The sequence below is a fragment of the Cupressus sempervirens genome, chromosome 6, assembly GCF_028749045.1.
Source record: "Cupressus sempervirens isolate cs-2001-9-10 chromosome 6, ASM2874904v1, whole genome shotgun sequence".
Lineage (NCBI taxonomy): Eukaryota > Viridiplantae > Streptophyta > Pinopsida > Cupressales > Cupressaceae > Cupressus > Cupressus sempervirens.
This window is the reverse complement of record NC_143123.1, coordinates 363,841,350-363,861,949: the sequence shown is the minus strand read 5'-3', so window position 1 is coordinate 363,861,949 and position 20,600 is coordinate 363,841,350. Positions and strand designations below refer to the sequence as shown.

Sequence of the window (20,600 nt, the reverse complement as noted above, 5' to 3'; positions counted from 1 at the left end):
GTGAGTAATATTACATACCAAATACTGTGCTTGTATATAATTTTCATTCAATACATATTACATGTGTATAAAAGTGACATATCCTATATTATAGGGAACTCCCCAAATGACATTCCTTAATATAACACATTTGTACTAGTATCGTACTAGTCCATTCAAAAAACTATTAACAAACCTAAGAAATAATCATTTTATGCATCCTATGATGCAATACTCCTAATATGTTTGTCTGTAGTCAACAATGTGAGTTATCAGGCTTTGAAAGGCTGCAACAATCCCGTGGGTAAAAGTTTTTTCCTTAGAAATTCATCCTCTTGTGTTCGGCATTTAGAAAAAGACCTCAGGGGATTTTGAGACATAAGTTGCATACATTTTCCTTATTGGTAGGAAATATGTGGCTTGAGAACAGTCCTTTGTGCATATTCTAACATGAACTGATGCACTTCTTTCTGTTTTCTCTCAGCTCCTATATACAAGCTTTCACGAAACCATGGCCACCTATGGGGGACAAGAAACAAACATTATTCATGTTATGTCCCGTTCTCTGGGACATTAGACAATTAATAAACCAACACATATTTATATTAAAATTGACTTAAGGAAGACTCAATGTAGAATTATTAAAGTCAATTTAATATTATAAAAGGGGTTACTAAGAGACAAATTGGCTAATGGACAGGGACAATAATAAGGAAGCTGAAGAATCACAGGTTGGGTCCTAAAGAGGAGTTCATTTGGAGCATGCTTGGATTTTGGAGTTTGTTTCAGATTTCTCTTTGAGAGAGAGGAAGCTTTGGCTTTTAGTTTTCAGAACCTGAGGACGCAAACCCTTCAAGCTTCTTGTGTGGATTGGAAGTAGCCCAGACTCATCAGTTGTGATGAATTCACATCGGAATTTATATGCAGAGCTACAGATGCATTTTATAGTTCTAACGATCTGACTGTTGTTACTGTATTAAGATTGGATGTTTGGTATTCATTATTGTATTGCTGATGTATAATCCAATAACATATTCTGAAGTATTTATATGAGCTTTTGCTGGCCATGTTATTGTCTTGTTGGTTATTATAATACAATAGTGACACTGAAGTTGTTTTTAATTGCATATTTTTCTGACCATCTACTGGTTCATTTTTTGGTTTCAGTTGCATAAAATTACATGCTTGTATTTCTGACAATAAATGTGATAAATTTGGGAGAATATCCATTCAGGATATTACAGTGGTATCAGAGTTGTGCATCCTGCCAGTCTGTGAGGTTACTGGAAATTGGTCATCAAATTTTTTTATCAGAATATAATCTGAGACAAATTTTGCTAAAATAAATGTGTTGGATTGAAGGAGCTTTAATGTTTACTAAGCAGGCCCATGCATTATGAGAACATAAGGCTGATGATTATGATTGGCAGCAAAGCAAAAACATTTCTAAGTTGGGAAATTATATTTTTCTGAAGCTGAAAAGGCCGTTCTCATCGGAAAGGTTGTTATCGTGGCTTCCTGCTAGAAACAAAGCCACTATAATGTGTTGATATTAATGTTTCTTTCAACATTGAAGTTTGTGCTTTCTTTGCCGTATATCCTAGGGCAAGTATACTTCCAGTAACGTATATAGAAATTGTTGGGCTTCTTATTTCCTTGTTACCATGAGAAATTTTTGAGGAAGACTATAGTTTCAAGTAAGCAGTTTGTTGATGTTGCTCCGCCATGAAGATTTTGGCTTAAAGCTTAAGTGCCTGGGCGGTTGAAAATTTCATAATTATTTGGAAATATAAATGTGTGTGTATAATCCAGCGTAGCAGAACAAGAAATATGTGCTCGAACAATTGATCATTAGCGGCGGTGCAAACTTTATATTAACAGATAAGGAGAGCTACAAAGTGACTCATTGGGCCATTGTTTGATTAAATACTAGATTGCATATTGAAGTTCAAGCCCGAGATCATTAAAATATTTGGTTTATATATTAGTTTCTCAACTATACTGTCCCAGGTGATTTAATTCATCGAAGATTCGAAAGATAAATGACAGAAGAAAGACATACAAAAGGAAAAGAAATAGAAGTCGACCCCAGAAACTAATCTTGAACCACATTTAGTTGATTTGGAATTCAATAAAGAATCTTGATATACACTCTCGGCAATCAAATTCCATTCTATTGCATTGCCATTGTAGCCGAAAAATGTCAAAGTAGGACGGAGTTGCAGAGGCGTATGAATTGACGATATTCTGTCAAAGTTATGTGCAACAAGAAAGGTGAATTGACTAGAAATCTCATATGATATGAATGTTGTTTGAAGAATTTTTCTTGGAAGTTGTTTGGCATGAGAAACCAATATCTAGTACATTGATAAATATTATTATTGAACTCTCAAGGTTTGGAGGAAGGATTATTTGTTGAACATTCTGACAGAGATATATTCAGTGATATTTGGAGGAGAAAGAAAGATTTGAGCTTCACCTGACGACATTTCATATTCCACTACTTGTTGAAACTGCACTATCTCAAGCACGGTTAATATTGGTTGTCCAACAAGTCAATGGTCAGGAGGACATCAAATTCTAAATTTGTGATAAAACTGAATACTTTAAGGACTAACGACATAAAGCAACATTCCTTGTGACGTGCATTAGAAGTGACACAATGCAAGGAGAGTTTGAAAGAAGGGACGACGGATAATCATTCCATCTATCATATGAGTAATTTGGTAATAATTAACTTGATAAGTAGGAGATAATTTCCACAGCAAGTCAAATTGTGATATTGCTATCAGGATTTCACTATGTGATTTTTGAGTCAAACTCATTGACCCATATTTCATGAGTAGTGATTCAACATGAATCCATCTCTCATGAGAATAAATGGAACACTTAGCACTCATTGGATCTAGGTGATGCTCACAAGGGTGAAGCACCGGGACTTCCAATGAGTGAGCATCACCTAGATCCAATGAGTGCTAAGTGTTTCATTTATTCTCATGAGAGATGGATTCATGTTGAATCACTACTCATGAAATATGGGTCAATGAGTTTGACTCAAAAATCACACAGTTAAATCCTGATAGCAATATCACAATAATTAACTTGTTCTAAATCAAATGACAAGTATTTTGTCTGATTAGCTTGGCAATTAAAATATGTAGTCTGTACATCTTGACACAAAATGACAAGTAACACTCATTGCTCTATCTTGTATGCATATTCTGTGATTGGCAAAATAGGCAGAGTCGTGTGATGGGAATGATGGTGTTTAGTATGAGTATATGAACTGATGATCTTCTTTTACCTTAAGACCATTTCTAATTAGACGTTCTCAGGTCTGCGAAAGAGAAATGGTTGAAGGACGCATAGCAATACAATTGGCTTAAGACTCTTGTGAAATAGGGTGAATATCAAAAATATTTGTTGTGGCATTCCTTGCAAAAATATTCTGAAGCCACCACTATTGTTCTGAAGTATGTTGGGGGTCATATTAATATTGGTTGTGCGACAAGTCAACAGTCGGGAGGGCATCAAATTATAAATTTGTGATAAAACTGAATCCTTGAAGAACTAACAACATAAAGCAACATTCCTTGTGACGTGTATTAGAAGCAATGCAAAGCAAGGAGAGTTTGAAAGAAGGGAGAACGGATAATCATTCCATCCATCGTATGAGTAATTTGATAATAATTATCTTGTTCTGAATCAAACAACAAGTGTATTGTCTCATTAGCTTGGGCAGTTAAAATATGCAGTATCTATATTTTGACACAAAACAACAGGTAACACTCATTGCTCTGTCTTGTATGCATATTTTGTGATTGGCAACATAAGCAGAGTCATGTGATGGGAATGATGGTGTTTAGTACAAGTATATGAACTGAGGGTCTTCTTTTCCCTTAAGGCCATTTCCAGTTAGTCATTTTCAGGTCTGCCGAAGAGAAATGGTTGAAGGACACGTAGCAATACATTTGGTTTAAGACTCTTGTGACATAGGGTGAAAATCAGAAATGTTTGTCGTGGCATTCCTTGCAAAACTATTTGGAAGCCACCACTATTGTTCTAAAGTATATTGGGGGTCATATTAATTATTAATTTTTGGTCGTTTTATCAGGCCATGAAATTGTGTCCAGTTTGGAACAAGGAAATAGTCTTACTAGTATTGATACGCACACTAGTATTTGTTTTGAATGTGGTAATTGAAGGTTGTTGGGGAGTGTTGGTTGAGGAATGTTACATCAATTATTTCGAACAAAACATTTCTTCAAAAATTTGTCGCGAATACAGAAACTGTGGAGAATATTCAGGAGGTTATGCATGTTGAGGTTGTGTCCTATATTCTCTTTGTGTATTGGAGAAAAAAACATGATTTCGAAGATAGTAGTTTTATGCATCAATTGATGACCATAACTGAACATAACTTTTGGCAGGTCATTGGATGAACCCAAGGCATTCAATATCTTGTGTAGCCTGTAGTAGTTCGGTGTTGGTTCTCATAATATTGTTATTGCCATTTTCTGGGCATTCACAGTGGTGAAAACTTGATTATAATCCTCAGATTTTTGCAGCAGCTTATACTCTTAGTCTTTAAGACAACTTAAGAGTTTGTCTTTATTGTTCATGTATGAACTGAATGCTCCAATTCCAGTTATTATGGTTGTAATGGATTTCCTCTCTCATGGTATAGTAGAGAATTCATGATATAGAGTTGGACTAGAAGCCTATACGAGGAAGCTAGTCTAAATACATAGCCTCAAAGGGGTGCAAGAAGAAGCAGGCGTTCAGTAATATCAGTCTTAAATAGCAAGCAACACCAGGTCATTTTCCCTTAATCGGGTAGTGGAGCTATGTTATCCCAAGTTTCCGAGACGAGGGGACAGGGGGATGGGGAAACGGGTTTCTAGGATGGTTTCCTTTTGCAGGAACAGGGGACGGTAGGGGACAGCTATATATATATATCTGAATTTTCAAATATATTCATCAATTCTACATTCATCACAGCAACATAGTTTAAAATTATCAATTCCATTCATCAAATAATGAGTCATCAATGATCATAGGGCATAGTAATCAGCATCTAATTGAGTCGTCATAGAAAATTCTAAGTAGCATCATTTTCAATCATCTAAGAAAATTCAAATAATCACTTTCAATCATCATCTAAGTACTTACAATACCATTAGTAAGTCATGAAATGAATCAAATGAGACAATGAAAAACATCAACTTTCAACAAAATGAAAACATTGAAAAGTTAAGACTTAAACAATTGTCCAAACCAACCTGCAAACAAATCGCCCTCCAAAACAAACTCGAGCTGCAAAAAACTCTGCTCTTCAAACCTTCAGTGCAACTTTGTCCGTGTCGAGGAAGATGGGAAATGAAAAATATCTCCTCACTAAAGTTTTAAACTTTTAAACATTAACAAACTTAAAAGCTTAGCTTTTAGACATATAAAAAACATTAAAAGTTTTATTTTTTAATATATTTGAAGTTCGCCTCCCAAAATGCGGGGTCCGTAGGTGGCCAATATAATGTATTTAATTTTTGTGGTAAAAAATAAAAATAAAAACAGGAATTTTTTAGAAGTCTTGGAAACCTCTAGGAAACGAAAATGCAGTCCCTAGGACAGTCAACAAGTTTCGAAAACTCATTGACCATTTCCTGTGTTTCGGGGATGCATTTCCGATTTTCCAAGCCAAGTGGGGACGGCTTGGAAACGTTTCCCACCGTCCCCCCGTCCCCGTTTCCGAAACCTGAGTCTTAGAGGTGGAAACGCGTCCTCGGGTAACATAGTAGTGGAGTGATTTATTACTATTGCATTCTTTTAATAGAGTAGTGGTGAACTTTAAATACAAAGGACATTATTTATATAATCCAAGTCAAACTGTTGTTGGTTATCTGAGATGGTCATTTTTTATATCTGTATAAAACAACATCAATTTTTATAAATAGAAAGCATCAAGTTCTGGTAAGTTTTCTTACAGTAATACAAAGGCCCACAGGAAATTAATCTAATTTTGGAAGAGCACCAGAGTGATTTGTCAGATTTTAAAATGGTGCCAAAAAATAGCTTGGCCAAAAATACTTAATGAATTAGGTAGCAAGATTGGGTCAGAATAACAAGCAAGGAAATATTTTCTCATCACTTTGATCAAATTGGAAGAATGAGCATAGTCAACCAATAACCCTCTGTTGTATTCCAAATTTCTCTTGTTCCTATAGTGATTGCATTGAATCCCCACAAGCGGTTGAAACACTCAAATAGCAAGATAGGGTTGTTGGTTACTTCTTGTTTGATGGAGGTTATAAGAATTTTAGCACTTGAAGAAACTTATGAAGAAGACACAGTGGAGGAGGTACTGTTTTCAAAATTTTGGGGACATCAACAATTGTCATTTCTCTAGAAGGGTTATCATACACAAATTATTTGCAGAAATCAGATTGTGTAATCTATTGTTTGGCTTGGGATTGCATGATTTAATACATACCATATTTCAACAGTTCTTAGGCACAATCAGGAAAGAACACAATGCAAATGTTATTGCAGCTATTAAAAACATTATGGTTATGGCAATTAATGAGGGTGATGCTCATTTCCAGCAACTTCTAAAAATGTTGCTAGCAATTTCAAATAGAGAACAAAATCCTTTTAAAATTGTTTATGGGTTGCTTGACAAGGTGCTCAAACAATGCAAGCCAAAAATTGAGAAGTACAGCCAACAATGGGCTGATAAGATAAAATAAGATAATCATATTAATATCCAACAAGAAACCAACAAGGGTCTAAGGGACTGGAAGATTACAACAGGGAAGAGAAACAACCCAGCAAGAGCACCAAACGGTGTTTGGGAAAGAGAGAACAAGAAAAAAAAGAAAGGAAACAACAACAACTAAAGACGAGAGGACTAGAATTCCTTTCTCAGTGAAAAGAAATCCAGCACCAAAGGGTAAGGCCCAAAACGACTAGTGGTCCAAGCCTGTCTTTGAGTAACAATGGAGATAGGTTGCCGCTGTGTGATCAAACCACGAAGAGGTCTAACTGATCTGGTGTGCCAAGAGATGGGTGTAGCAAGCGGCCACTTCATGCGCCTGGAAGGGGGCATAGGTGGGAAGAAGGTGGTGATAACACGATCTCGAGGCTAACTCTAAGGAAACATGAGCTGTAAAGTGTGGTCACAGAGTTGTGAAGTCTCACAAATGTAAAGTGCTAAACACCGTTGTTCGGAATAGCTGAAAAAGGCTGAGAGAGATTTGCAATCTTTGAATAAACAATGGAACCTTCCTTTGATCTCATAGTATATAGGGCATCTAAAGATGAAATGGATATCAGTCTCAATCTCGAATAAAGTGGAAAGGTGGCAAATCTAGTCATCTCTGGTTAGATGGTGATCCGTTTGGCACCAGAGCCGGTGGGAACCAACTCTGAAAGACCCTATGGAGATATGGAGGGCATGACTCAAGTGTTCGCTCAAGTAAAACAAACACACAATAATCCCATCACAGGTCTCCAGAAACTACTCAAAATACAAGGCTAGCCGCGGGCGCAGGCCCCTAGGAGGGTAACTCCAGGTTGTGGTCGTCTACTATCTATATATGTCAAGTTTGACGTGCCCATTCAATTCCTGTTGCGAAGGAAGGAAATGGGCAGGAGCATCCAAAGAGAACTAGTAAGGTGGGAGATGGTCAATATCAATCCCAATCGAACTCAATAAGGTAGTGGCTTGGGTATACCCGCAATGAACCTTGGTGACCACGCTGGAGTTGGCAATATTGAGTTCCAACTAAGGAGCAGCATGCGAGGGAAGAGTATCTATGGTGACCGTCCGTGGTGTCCACGAATCCCCTTAGGGTGAATGAACCAGATCAAATCAAAGATGCCGATAAGCCTAAAAGGATGAGCCCCAAACTTGGCCAAAATAATACTGTAAGGAGTGTGCCCATGACATATGATGATCCGACGAAGAAGGGTCTAGACCTACTCGATCGAGGTCCAATCCAAATCAAGAAGAGAAGGCCCCTAAACCATTGAGTCATATAACACTATTCGTTTCACCGAGTCCAAGAGAGATAACTTGGACTCGGTGTTAAAAGTGCTATCTCTCCAAAAGTGAGGGAACCCATCCCCTTGGCAACCTTGGGCAAGTGGTCGAGCCTCATGCTGAAGCGAGGGCTGAAGAACTTGACCCTGACATAACTGTATGAAGAGACAATCTCAATCTACTAACCCTGGAAGCTAAAGTGAAGATGTGAGCTCTTCAGACAGTTAAAGACCATAATTTGTGTCCTTCTCAGGTTCATTGTAAGTTGACGCTAGTCACAAAAAGAGGCCAACCCATCAATGTCTCAAGAGCCCCTTAGGAGAGGAGGCTAGAAGGAGCACATCATCAGCAAAGAGGAGAATGGAGATCAGAATATGGTGCAAGTAGCAACCATCTCCAGGCAGCGAAGCCTCACTAAGAAAGGCCTCGAGCTCATCAATATAGATACCAAATAAAGTGGGGAAGAGAGGAAAGCCTTGCTTCACCCCAATGGTGCTCTGGATCGGACCGAAGAAACCCTTTGGAGTCCTAAATCTACTAATCAAAGCCTCACAGAGTCTCATAATCACTGTCAAAAGAATATTTGCGATACCAATGTCTCTGAGCCTCTAGAAAAGCGCCCCCCCAGGGACAGAATCAAAGGCCTTGCAAAAGTCTACGAAACAACACTAGACTTTCACAGCATGATGCCAAGCCTCCTCAATGATAGCATACAATGTCAATATGTGGTCCATAGTCTAGAAGTCAATGCGGAGCCCAACCTACCCTCTAGCATGACCCTGTTTCTTGTCAAGCTATCTGGAGAAAATAGTGTTCAGGACTGTGGCATAAAGCTTAGCAAAGGTATGCCCAATCATAATGGTCTTGTAGTTGTTGAGGTCTAAAACCAACCCAAACATGTAGATTAGATAAATCACATGTCTCGATAATGAATCAAGGAACCCAATACACACCACTCTGTTAAAGAGCACTGGAAGAAATGATAACAAAATCGGGATACCAAGCTTTAAAAGCTCAGTCTGAAATCCTTCTTCATCATTGGCTCTACTACATCTCATGAATCTAATGGCCTCGGAAATGGTGGAGGGAGTGCAAAGATGACAGTGAGGGGGGGTAGAGTGAATGGGCAATTGACCAAGGATATTGTAAAGAGTGGAGGCATGGGACACCAGAGAGTGCCAGTCAAGGGTGGAGGGTGAGGGAGGTTGGCGGGGGAACAAGGTACGACAGAAGACTTCCAGGTCCCAAACGAGCATGTCACGGAGGGATCTGCAATGTGAAGCCACAAACAACTGCATCTTGTGACGAAGAAGATGGTGGTAAGAGGAGTGCAACTAGGTATAGGAGGGGGAATGGGAATTGGAATGAGCCGCAAAGGAGGCATGCAGGGAGCGGTGGAATGACTTATAGTCATCAACATACCATTGGTTCATGGGACGGGATTTCCAACTAGCGGGCCTGAGGTGGGAGGGAAAAGTGTGTTGGTGGATGGAGAGGAGGGCGGATTCCCATATGATAGTGGCCAAAAGGTCAAAAAAGAACAAAGCTCGGGAGGAATCCGAAAAGCGGTCTTGGTAGAGAAGTCGTCTGAGGTGGAGGGTGAAGAGGTAGCAGTCATACTCAGAGAAGCGGAAAGTGGTACGGAGGCCCGAGAGTGAGGGTGGGCGATGGATGGGGGGGCTGAGGGTGAGGGGGTGAAGCGGATGGTGAGGTTGAGGATGGAGTGGTTGGCACAAAGGGGGCGCATGATGGAGAAGTGGCTAATAAAGGGGTTAAAAGAGGCCGGCGCAAGAACATAGTAGACCACACTTGCACCCCCGCAATGGGGCCAACAAGTGAACAACTCATAACGAAGGAAGTAGGGGAGGTCATTCAAGATCAACAAATCAAAAAACTCACAGAGCTGGAGGAGATGGCAACTATAGCAAGAAAGAGGCCCAAGGAATTCCTAAGAATGACGCTAAAAACCCATACTGGCTAGATCAGTTTCCCGAGTACAAGTCTCCAATGTGCAGTCGTGGAGAGGGGTTTGAAGATCTCTAGTTCATGCATTAAAGTCACCCAAAATGATTTATGTCGCCCAAGCTCAAAAACTTTGGATGCACTCGTACAAATTAGACAAGGGATCTCCATCCACCTGACTATGTATGTCATACAGAGAGGTAGATGACGAGAAATAGAAAATTGCTATGAAGATGTCTCTAAGACGGTGACTAGAGTGGTTGATCTGGATCCACATAAGCCAAGCTGAGGTGTTAGAGTGAACCACCATTGTAGCACAGAGGAGGTCGTCTCTGATCAAGCAAGCCACACCACCTGAACCATGGACACCACACGATGCTCGAACCTCCTCTCTACAAACAGATAGTCATTAACAACCAGAGAACCTTGGGAGAGGGTGCAACAAACTATCATGAGTCTCCATGACAACCAAAATATCCATTGAATCCACTGCAACCGAAAACAGACTAGGTAATGACCAAAGAGTTTCATTACCGTTCCAGCAGTTAACATGAAGATAATTGGAGGAAGGTTATCTTCCATACAATTGATGGTTGGACCGTCATTTGGCTAGAGGAGCCTTCCCAAAAGCTCGAAGAGGAATCACGAATAATAGCTCTGAGGTTTCGGATCACCGCCCACTTCCCAGCCCATCTCGCCACCGCAACCAAAAACAGACTAGGTAATGACCAAAGAGTTTCATTACCGTTCCAGCAGTTAACATGAAGATAATTAGAGGAAGGTTATCTTCCATACAATTGATGGTTGGACCGTCATTTGGCTAGAGGAGCCTTCCCAAAAGCTCGAAGAGGAATCACGAATAATAGCTCTGAGGTTTCGGATCACCGCCCACTTCCCAGCCCATCTCGCCACCGCAACCAAACCCCTGGACTATCTCAGATCAGCAACCTATGCTCTAGTAAGGTCCTCGTCTAGAAAGATCTTCAAAGGAAGAGGATATAACTTACTCTTTGATCTAAGAGCCTGTAATTTGTCGGAAAGTGAGAGGAATGGCAGAAAAAGGGTGTCACCTGGTTCCACCCAACACCTGTCGAAAGTGATATCCGAGATGCCTAGATTATCTAAGAGAAAGGAATGTCCAGCTATCAAAGGATTAGTGGTGGAACTAGGGAGGCCCCGAACTCTAAGGTTAAGCTCATGAGCACACGTTCAACGTTGCTCAGTAATATGCCACTGGACAATCTTCTCCACACCTACAAGAGGAGTTGATTCGAGATTGGTGCAAATAGAGGCCCAAGGTTTGGCTTTTTGCTCGGTCCCAGATAGAAGTTAAGTGTACTTGACTAGGTGCTCATTCTCTTGAAGAAGAATTCAATTTTATAGGATTACAAGCTTCAGGATCTCCCAAAAAGAGTAACAGCCAAATGAGAAGAGAACATGTTTTTTTAACATGTCACAAGACTCGGACACCTGATCAGCAATGTGGAGTTGATAAAGAAGGATTAGTGCAGCCAAACATTGGTAAGGACATAGAAGCATACATAAGTGAAGATTTGATTCATGAGGCACAAACTGAAACAAATACACTTGAAAACAAACCAAAGGTTGCTTTTCAACCAGCTGAGAAAAATATTATGGAAGAATCCATTACTTCTAATGAGAGGTATTCTAAGATCTTAATTGGTGAATTGTTGATTACTATTGATAAAACTAGTGAATGGGAAAACTCCTTTGATGAATCCATATATAAACATGATGCTATTCCATTATCACTTCATGAAGAGTGCATGACACCAGCTATGAAAGAAATTAAATATGACGATATTGCTCTAGCAGTTGAGAACAAATTAGAAAATTTGATAAGTGACAGCCCTTACTCCCTAGATGAATTTGAACACAAACCTTTATTGCTGCAAGATTTGATGGAAAGGTTACTAGTTACAAAAGAAAAGCTTGTACAACTGTTAACAAGGGCAGATGACTCTCACAAATTTATTTAAAAATAAAAAACAAATGTGGAAAACTCAAAAGTGATAAAAAGGCAAAAGGAGTTTTTATGTACAGTCACTAGTACACAACTACAAATAATCAAAGAAGCATTTGAAGGGGTGAAATCAGATTATTTGCAGCTCTTGGTGGATAAGGAGCTAGCTATCAAGTTTGGAGAAGACTATCATGTCCCCTTTCTAGAGTGGACATTAGAGATGATAGAGTTGGTCTATTATTAGAGTCTTGTAGGCTGGCAATGGTGTTTAGGGACTCAGTCAGGGTACACAATGTTCAGATCTGAAGTTTCAGACAGTAGGAGGGCAATTGAGAGCAATTCCTTAATTGTAGGAGGAGTTTCCTACATTTTAGGAGGTGGAGATGGGTTATAGTCTTGAGTCTCTACAAGATCATTCTATGGTTTCAGTTTCGGGAGATTCAGAGACGTTCCTATTTTTTAGGAGTGTCCCTAATTTTGAGGGATGAGACTGTCAGTTATTTCAGATTATCCGACATCAGTCACAGGAGGTGATGAGTTCAGTTTCACCTTGTAGAGGTGTTTTGGCTATCAGTTCTTTATTTGGGAAATATTTTAATATAGTTAAATATTCTCCTAAGTTAGCATTTTAATAATTTAAATAAGGCTGAGTTATAGCCATTTTGGAGTAATAAGGAGTTTTTTGGCCTCATCTGGGTGAATATCCCTTGGTGTAATAGCTTGTTGGAAAGGTCTTGAACTTTTCTAAATATTTCTCTTTTGACTCAAAGCATTTCGGTGAACAGATTTCTTTCTATTGAGAAAAATGTCATTCTTTTGGATATTTGACCACTTTAAAAATGAGAAATATATTATTTTATAACCCAACGCCACATGGAGACACTTTTAGGGTTCGAGTTAAGTTTGGTGCATTATAAGGAGGTAAAAACAAAGTTCAAAGGCATTATTGACATATTACATCTTGGATTTGTGTTTTGGGCTCTGGTTGACCTTTCAACATTTGGGACGCCAAATCCACTTGCTTTGCCTGTTTGGAACATAGCCCCCAAAACAGTGGTCTGGATTCTTGCAGTCAGAAGCATCTTGGAGATTGTGCATTGTTTCTTTTGGGGAACGTAGTATTGAGTCAAAGTTTTAGCTGGGGTTTGGGTATTTTACCCATGTATGGGCACTTTGTAGCTGTACGGCCGTGCTTGGCAGCCATTTACTTTTCCACGTATAGCATTTGAGAGCTAGATTCTGGCCGTAGCTTCCTTTTGTGCTCATATTTCACCTTCATGCCTTCAGAATTGCTTTATTCTTGGTTGTAATCATCTGGATATTATTGTAAATCTTCATCTGGTTACATATTAGGCGTATATTCAAAACATTGCTTGAAGCGACTTTGCTTTAAATGTATTTAGAATACATTTTCAGAACTGGTTCATGTTATTGTACTTCTATTATTACTTATTGAAAAATCATCAAAAATATAAAACAATCAAACCCTTCTACAACTTCTGTCTAGCTCTGCAAGAAAACTTTAATAAAAAGGGAAAATAAATTTAAAAATATAAAATTACAGCAGATCAACGGAAGAGATCCATCAGAGATCTTTCAAAGACAAGGAAAAGGAGGTAGACGAACTTTATCTTCAACTAAGTATGGCGCATTACTCATTATACAAGGCTGAAAATTAGACTTCGATGGCAGCCACTCATAAAGAAGATAATCTTAATTCCGGGTTAGGAGATTATACCAATGATAGAAGGGATTTACTTCCTTGGTGAGAATGAAGGTTCACATAGTATTTTTATTCCCCCATATCCAAATGATACATTCTATGCTAAAGAAGAGCTAAAGGACCAATAAAATGATATCATTAGGGAAATGTTGAATCGAGTGAAGCTAGTTTTGACTTTTTGTGTGATGATGATCATTCAACTAATAACACTTCTGTTGAACTAGAAAATTTAGAGTTCACCTTAATGTATACTGAAGGCTTCTATAGTCTAGCTAGAGATTTGATACCGAATTCTTATGACATGGCAGCTATCTATTTGTTGATTGGTGATTTTATCTTTATGCCCACTTCAGTTATCATTAGTTGTTTTTCTCCTTCTACCATTCTATTTTCATATTTGTCTTGGTCCATAAGAGTTATGGACTTGCATGGGAACCCACAGAAATAGGGTCATGTATTAGACAAAGCATTTGAGAGAGATTTCTTCCATGGACAGTAGAATAGCGACACCTTCAGCGTCAAACTTAACGCTAGCATATCTTAGAAAAGTGATATTTGGCAGCCTATTGAGTTCGTTGTCATTCATCTTGAAAGTGTGTCTAGCATCTATTGGGTGGATCACTCACTTTGATGGTTTATTACAGGAGGATGGTAAGGAGATACACATCTATTTCTACTCCCAAGATCAGAGGGATAGACTGGTTTGGGATACAAGTGTTGACAAGATAGAAGTTCTTCTTTTCAATGGATCAAAATGGATGGGTTCAGAGCTTGAGGAATGGAGCAGTTTGGTTCAGAGGGGCGCAGCAAATAGAAGCAGTCGTATCTCTCAGGATAACATCGGATCTAGGGATCATAGTGATAGATGGGTTGCATTCTTATTTTTGGTACCACAAGGCATGTTGTGACTTCAAAATTACCAGTATGGGCCATAGAGATGCTAGTCGATGGAAATGAGATCTTGGTATTGGTCTACGGACTCATGATTGTGTGAGAAGGGAAGACTGTAATATTCCCTATTTTGGGACATTCAAGAATTAATAAGCCAACCCATACTTATATTAATATTGACTTAAAAAGGCTTAATGAAAATTATTGGAGTAAATTTAATATTATAAAAGGGGTTACAAAGCTAAAAAGTCACGGGGTGGATCCTTAAGAGGAGTTCATTTGGAGCATGCTTAGATTTTGGAGATTGTTTCAGATTTCTCTGAGAGAGAGGAAGCTTTGGCTTTCAGTTTTCAGAACTTGAGGACGCAAACCCTTCAGGCTTCTTGCGTGGATTGTACGTACCCCCGAATCATCAGTTGCGGTGAATTCACATCCAGAGTTACAGTTGCATTATATAATTCATCCAATTTGGCTGTTGTTACTGTACTGTCATGTCCCCACATTTATAAGCTTTGAAAATTAATAATAGACTAAATAATAAATAAATGATAATATAATTTATTATTATATTTTATAAATATAATAAATAAGTCAGTAACATATAGTATATAATCATATCATCTATTATATATGATTATAATATAATTAAAATATAATAAATGATAATAAGTTTGATAGAATTAATTATTATAAATTTAATAAATAATATTAAGAAGAAATTTATAAACATAATTTATATTATCATCAAATTGATATAATATAATATTATGTCAATTGCCATGGTGATAACATAAAATAAAAATTTAATATATAAGATAACATTTAATAAATAAATAAATCCAATGAATAAACATAATGAATTTTTTATCTAAATCAAATATTTCATATAAATCAAACAGATTGTAATACGTAGACTTTTATACATAAAGAAAAAATAAAATTTATTACAATAAGAAAGACCAATAGCAATTGGTCAAGAGTTAATGGGAAACAAGAATTAAAATATATCAAGAAATATTAAAACTAATCCAAAGGTGCAATATTAAAGATTAATCATCCATTCAATAAACGTGTCTATCCACCAGATACAATTGTTGGATATTAGAGATATTTTAAGAAGATTGAAATCACAGAATGGGAAAAAGGAGAAAGGAGAAGGATATTGACCCAAATCTGGAAAGGAGATCGCAGTTTTAGTGGAGATTACAGTCATTCCAAGACCTGTACATGGAGTCCAAAAGGCACAAAAGGACATTGAACGAAATACAAAGAAGAAACGAGACCACAAAGCCACATAGAACGCATGAAGAGATAGAAGTATAAATCTCATCATAACCAGTCTGCCAGCATAGACATGACAGTTCTATACTTGGTTGATAAACCAAACAAAGATGAGGATTGAGGAACCAATCAATGTATTGACTCATAATGACACATATATATTAAGTGATTGTGGAACCCGTGTGAACAAACCACACAATAGACAGAATTGGGTGTATACAGAGGAGCATGGATTCAGATATGATGAGTTAAAGATCTGCAATGGAGAGTATGTCTCAGTCAATTGAACATAAGGCTTGACTCAGCCGACAAGACTTACTTCGATATCTACCATGGAGCTATCATTTGAAGGCATGTTCCACAGACCAGAGAAAATTAATCATACTGATAGTTACGAACAGATTGATAAGAATAGATATAAAAGGAACAGAGAGACCATTAAAGAGAGAAATATTACAGTTGGTGATTTCATCATCTAATGCATTTGAACACTTGTCTATTTGGTGACATGTATTGTGGGAATTCAATTCTCTTATCAGAGATGATACCTTTATCGTTGCAGGAATACATTATAAAATTAGGGTAGAACTTCAGAGATAGAAGGACAAAACAGAGGAGTTTTAGAGAAATGTAGTGGAGAATGCAGGGACAAGACTTGCTGATCACATCAAATGATAATATAGAAGTAGAATTTCAAAACATTGAGTTTGGAGAATATCGAAGGATATCACAATCTATTTATAAGGAATCATAGTTTATAAATAAAGGCTGCAGTAAGATCCAATTGCATATTGAGAGAGAAGAGATACCTTATATAAGATACTTTGATAATACTAGCAATAGTCAACCTGGAATTTTCCCAATAGCATGAAAGCGATGTGAAGGCAACATATTTATTAAATTCATTCCATCCAAACATTAGAAGAACAATATCAATAAGTCAGATTCCATTGCAATATCAACAATGAAGTTATATGAGGGATATTGGCTAACAAAGGAGTCTTGGTAAGTTGAATAAACTTGGTGGTATTAATTTAAAATGAAGTTATCATTGTTGCATCTTATCCAGTAAACATAATTTTAAGAAGAAGTTTGTAGCACAGAGAGAGGATACAAGAGATTTGTCCCAAATTAGTAGACTAAATACATGGGACATTACATGTACTAAGATTGGATATTTGGTGTTCAATATTGTATTTCTGATACATAATGGAATAACATATTCTCAAGTATTTATATGAGCTTTTGTTGGTCATGTTATTGTATTGCTAGTTATTATAATACAATAGCAAATCTAAAGTTGTTTTAAATTGCACATCTTTATGAGCATCTACTAGTTCATTTTTTGGTTTAGTTGCATAAAAGTACATGCTTGTATTTTTGAAAATAAATGTGGTAAATTTGGGAGAATGTCCATCTAGGATATTACAAGTCAAGAGAGAAATTTGTGGAAATGAACACGTTTTTGCTTTGAGTGATGGGAAAGATGATGGAAGACATGTGAATCAAAAAACATGAGAACATTTTGTTTTATGAAGAATTATTAATGTTCACATGAAGGTTTATAAACTTCATATGATGAAAGAAGAAATTATAGAATAGATCGTTTCAAATGAGCTATCAGAATGCACAGCAGCCTCCTCTATTCAATCATAATTTGAAATTAAAATCATTCCTTTCCATAAACTTTTACACTAAACACATTTACAAAAAAGAGACATCTTTTATGCCCAACTGAAAGTAAGACTATATAATTTTCATGAGAGATTATGAGCTAGCTAAACTAACCTGTTTTGTGTACAAGGAAAGTAACAAGTTATGCACAGCAGGATCTTCATTTTGGAGCCGCTGGACACAGAATTCCAAATACTTGATAGCCTCATGTGCCTCATCTCTGCTGACAATGACTCGGTAAAAACAGTAAGAAGTCTAACCAAAACAGTCAACAACCAACATAATAATCCATGAGAAGATTACATGAACAATTTTGCAACTAGCTATCTACTGACCCAATCATTCAGGGAATTATAAACAATTCATGGTATCAGTAAAAACTATTTAAAGTTTTACCATCCAACACAATCGCACAGTGCACAATAGAAACTAAGGAGACACTATTCCATCTTTATTGTTGAGCAAAATAGATTTGCATATGGTACAGTATCGAGAACAATCACAATAAAAACAAGCCTAGCATCTAGGACACTGCTAATTAATTGGCTAACTCTAAAACTAGCATCTTGTTATGATGACTATAAAATTTGAAAACATCTATATCTTTGTCGTTAATAGTTGCTAAACTATATGTATTATCTTTTACCTATATGCTCAACCACATCTCACAAACAGAGATATCAACTGATGGCAAGAAAACAAACTGAACCATGTTTACCTTACATTACAAAAAAAAATTGTATATTTGCAAAAAAAAACTTTTAGATCAAAAGATCTGCATGATACTTTCCATATATTGTACTTATTCAGCAGGTTCTTAAGCCTAAAGCACACATTTGAGAAAGATATTATTAGAGAAGATGCAAATTACTCATTTAAATCTTTCAACTTTTTTATTAGCGATGCTTGTGATAATCATTGTATCGTCCTCAATTTTATATTCACAAAATTGGAAAACACCTACAAATTCATAAGTTTGGCATTCAAAATGATGTTTTACAGAGGTAATCAATTATCCTTTGAATTGTCATAAGTCTCACATCTTTCGAAAACCATTTTTTAAGGTTTCTGTCAAGTTTTTCACCGTCTTTCTTGATATTGCGGGGTTTTCCTCCATGACTACAAGTGCTTGTTTTGGTAACCTCCGTGTCTTTATTTGATTTTCTTGATTGTTTGGTTTTTTTTTGTTTTTTTTTCACCCTAGATTGATTGCATTTCAAATTCCACCCATTACCAGCAGGTGGGGTTTTTAAGGCTGATTGAAACTTTTCATATCTTGTTTAAAATCTTCCAAGTGGACATTTGTTTGGTCATTACATGTCATCTTGGGTGTTATTTACTAGCAATGTGAAATCAAAACCTCACCATTACATATTTCCAAAGGGAAAACATGAACTTCAATGAGTTTTCTATGCATTAGTGGGCTTTTTAAGCTTCATTACATGCTTTCTCTTCAAAAGTTTAAATGCTTGTAAATGTGCATGACAAACTCATCCTTGAAACAAAAGAATGTTTTCAATGAACTTATGCTTGTCAAGTAGACTTTTTAAGCCTATTTGCAAGTCTTATTTTGGTTCTAGGGGAAGGCATGTTTTATTTGTAGTGATGACTTCAAATCCCGTTGCTGCTCTTTTTCTCATGTTTTAATCTTACAAACATGTTCTGAAAACCCATCTAAAGAGTAAAAATGGTGATTTTTATATGCTAAACATATACAACAGTCCGTCTTGAATAGAAATTGTTTCTTCCAAATGATAAGAGACTTGCTAAAGCCAAGAAAAAGTCTGTGGTCAGCTACATTGAGTAAAGATGTTTTCTACATGCATTACATATACAAAATCCATGTATATGTTTAAAATGACTTGTGAATGGATTACAAAATCCCGTTGGCATCCGTAAGACCAAATTATTATATGTAAATCATATTTAAAAATCCAGTTTTATCTCTGAAGAAGCATGTTTTCCACTTGAGCGTGACTTTCTAAAGCCCATGGCTGCCTTTGTATATTGTTTTGGTTCTCAATCATCATTCAAAATCCCATTTTTCTTCTATAAGGGGCAGCATTTCGCATGCTAAATCAATCAGAAAGCCTGTCTAGGGCATTTCAAGTTTGTTTGATGAGTAAACGATTCATTTCAACTTACAGCTGCAATGGAAAAGCCCGTCTAGGGAAAAAGCATATATTTTCTCTATGGAAGAATGTCATTTAAACTTTCAGTGTCTGTTTGAAAGCCCGTCTAGGGCGTAAAACGAGATTTTAAGAGGAAGAAAGTGATCTTTCAATTGCAACAGCAATTAAGAAACCTATCCAAGCCAAAATCAGAAGTTTGCAGCTTGTTTTTCATCAACAAAAACGTGCTGGTATTCTATAGGCACCGTTTTACTCATCTGTTGCAATTTAACTTTTACTTCCAATCAAAACTAGATCTTGCAAGGTGGCAATTTTTAGAGCGAATGCATGTGTAAATAGTTCTTAAAAGTGCATCTTTACTCCTCTAATAGTTGTTTCCTCCTGGTGGCAATTTATCTTTCCATCTAACGTTCAAATTTTTGCAAATCCTATAAATAACATGTGTTAGGCCTATGTTTGCTTCCAAATAAATAGAGGGCGATTTTTAGAGCATTTGCATGCTCTTAGAGGCTGCGTTCTGCACATAACAGTCCGTCTAAGGCATGTTTTTAAATTTAAAATGACTTAGGAGAAAATTTTCAAGTTTTAAAAGTTGTTTGGACTTTGAAAGCGCGTCTAGGGCACATTATTGAGAAAAAGGGATTTCCAATTCATTTTCTTCCTTCGAATCCACGTTTCTTCCTCCTTAGGCACCTTTATGCTTGACATTGCATTTGGTAACAAGCTCAAGCACTTGCAACTTAGATTTGGTCTTCCTTGTTGCTATTATCTTGCATTTTTTTTTCCTTATCAAAAACATTTGCAAAAAATCCTCTACTGATTCAAGAATACATCAATTTGAATTAGAATTTTTCCAATCTTCTTACTTATATAGCTTCAAACTTGGGATCTTTTCCATTTTGAAATCACTTGGATTTGTTTTAGATTTTGACA

General features: G+C 36.9%; 1 protein-coding gene across 5 annotated transcripts in view; it reads right to left on the bottom strand.

The window, feature by feature from the left end:
* Positions 1–20,600, bottom strand: part of LOC149552590 (zinc ion binding protein) — a 284,033-nt gene that overhangs the window by 86,894 nt on the left and 176,539 nt on the right. For 3 of the 5 annotated variants that reach the window (XM_089788186.1, XM_089788184.1, XM_089788185.1), the window contains exon 19: positions 17,650–17,758. In XM_089788186.1, the coding sequence (XP_089644312.1) occupies positions 17,650–17,758 (109 nt within the window). The remainder of the gene's footprint in view (positions 1–17,649; positions 17,759–20,600) is intronic. The other 2 variants (XM_089788188.1, XM_089788187.1) reach the window with 1 other exon arrangement.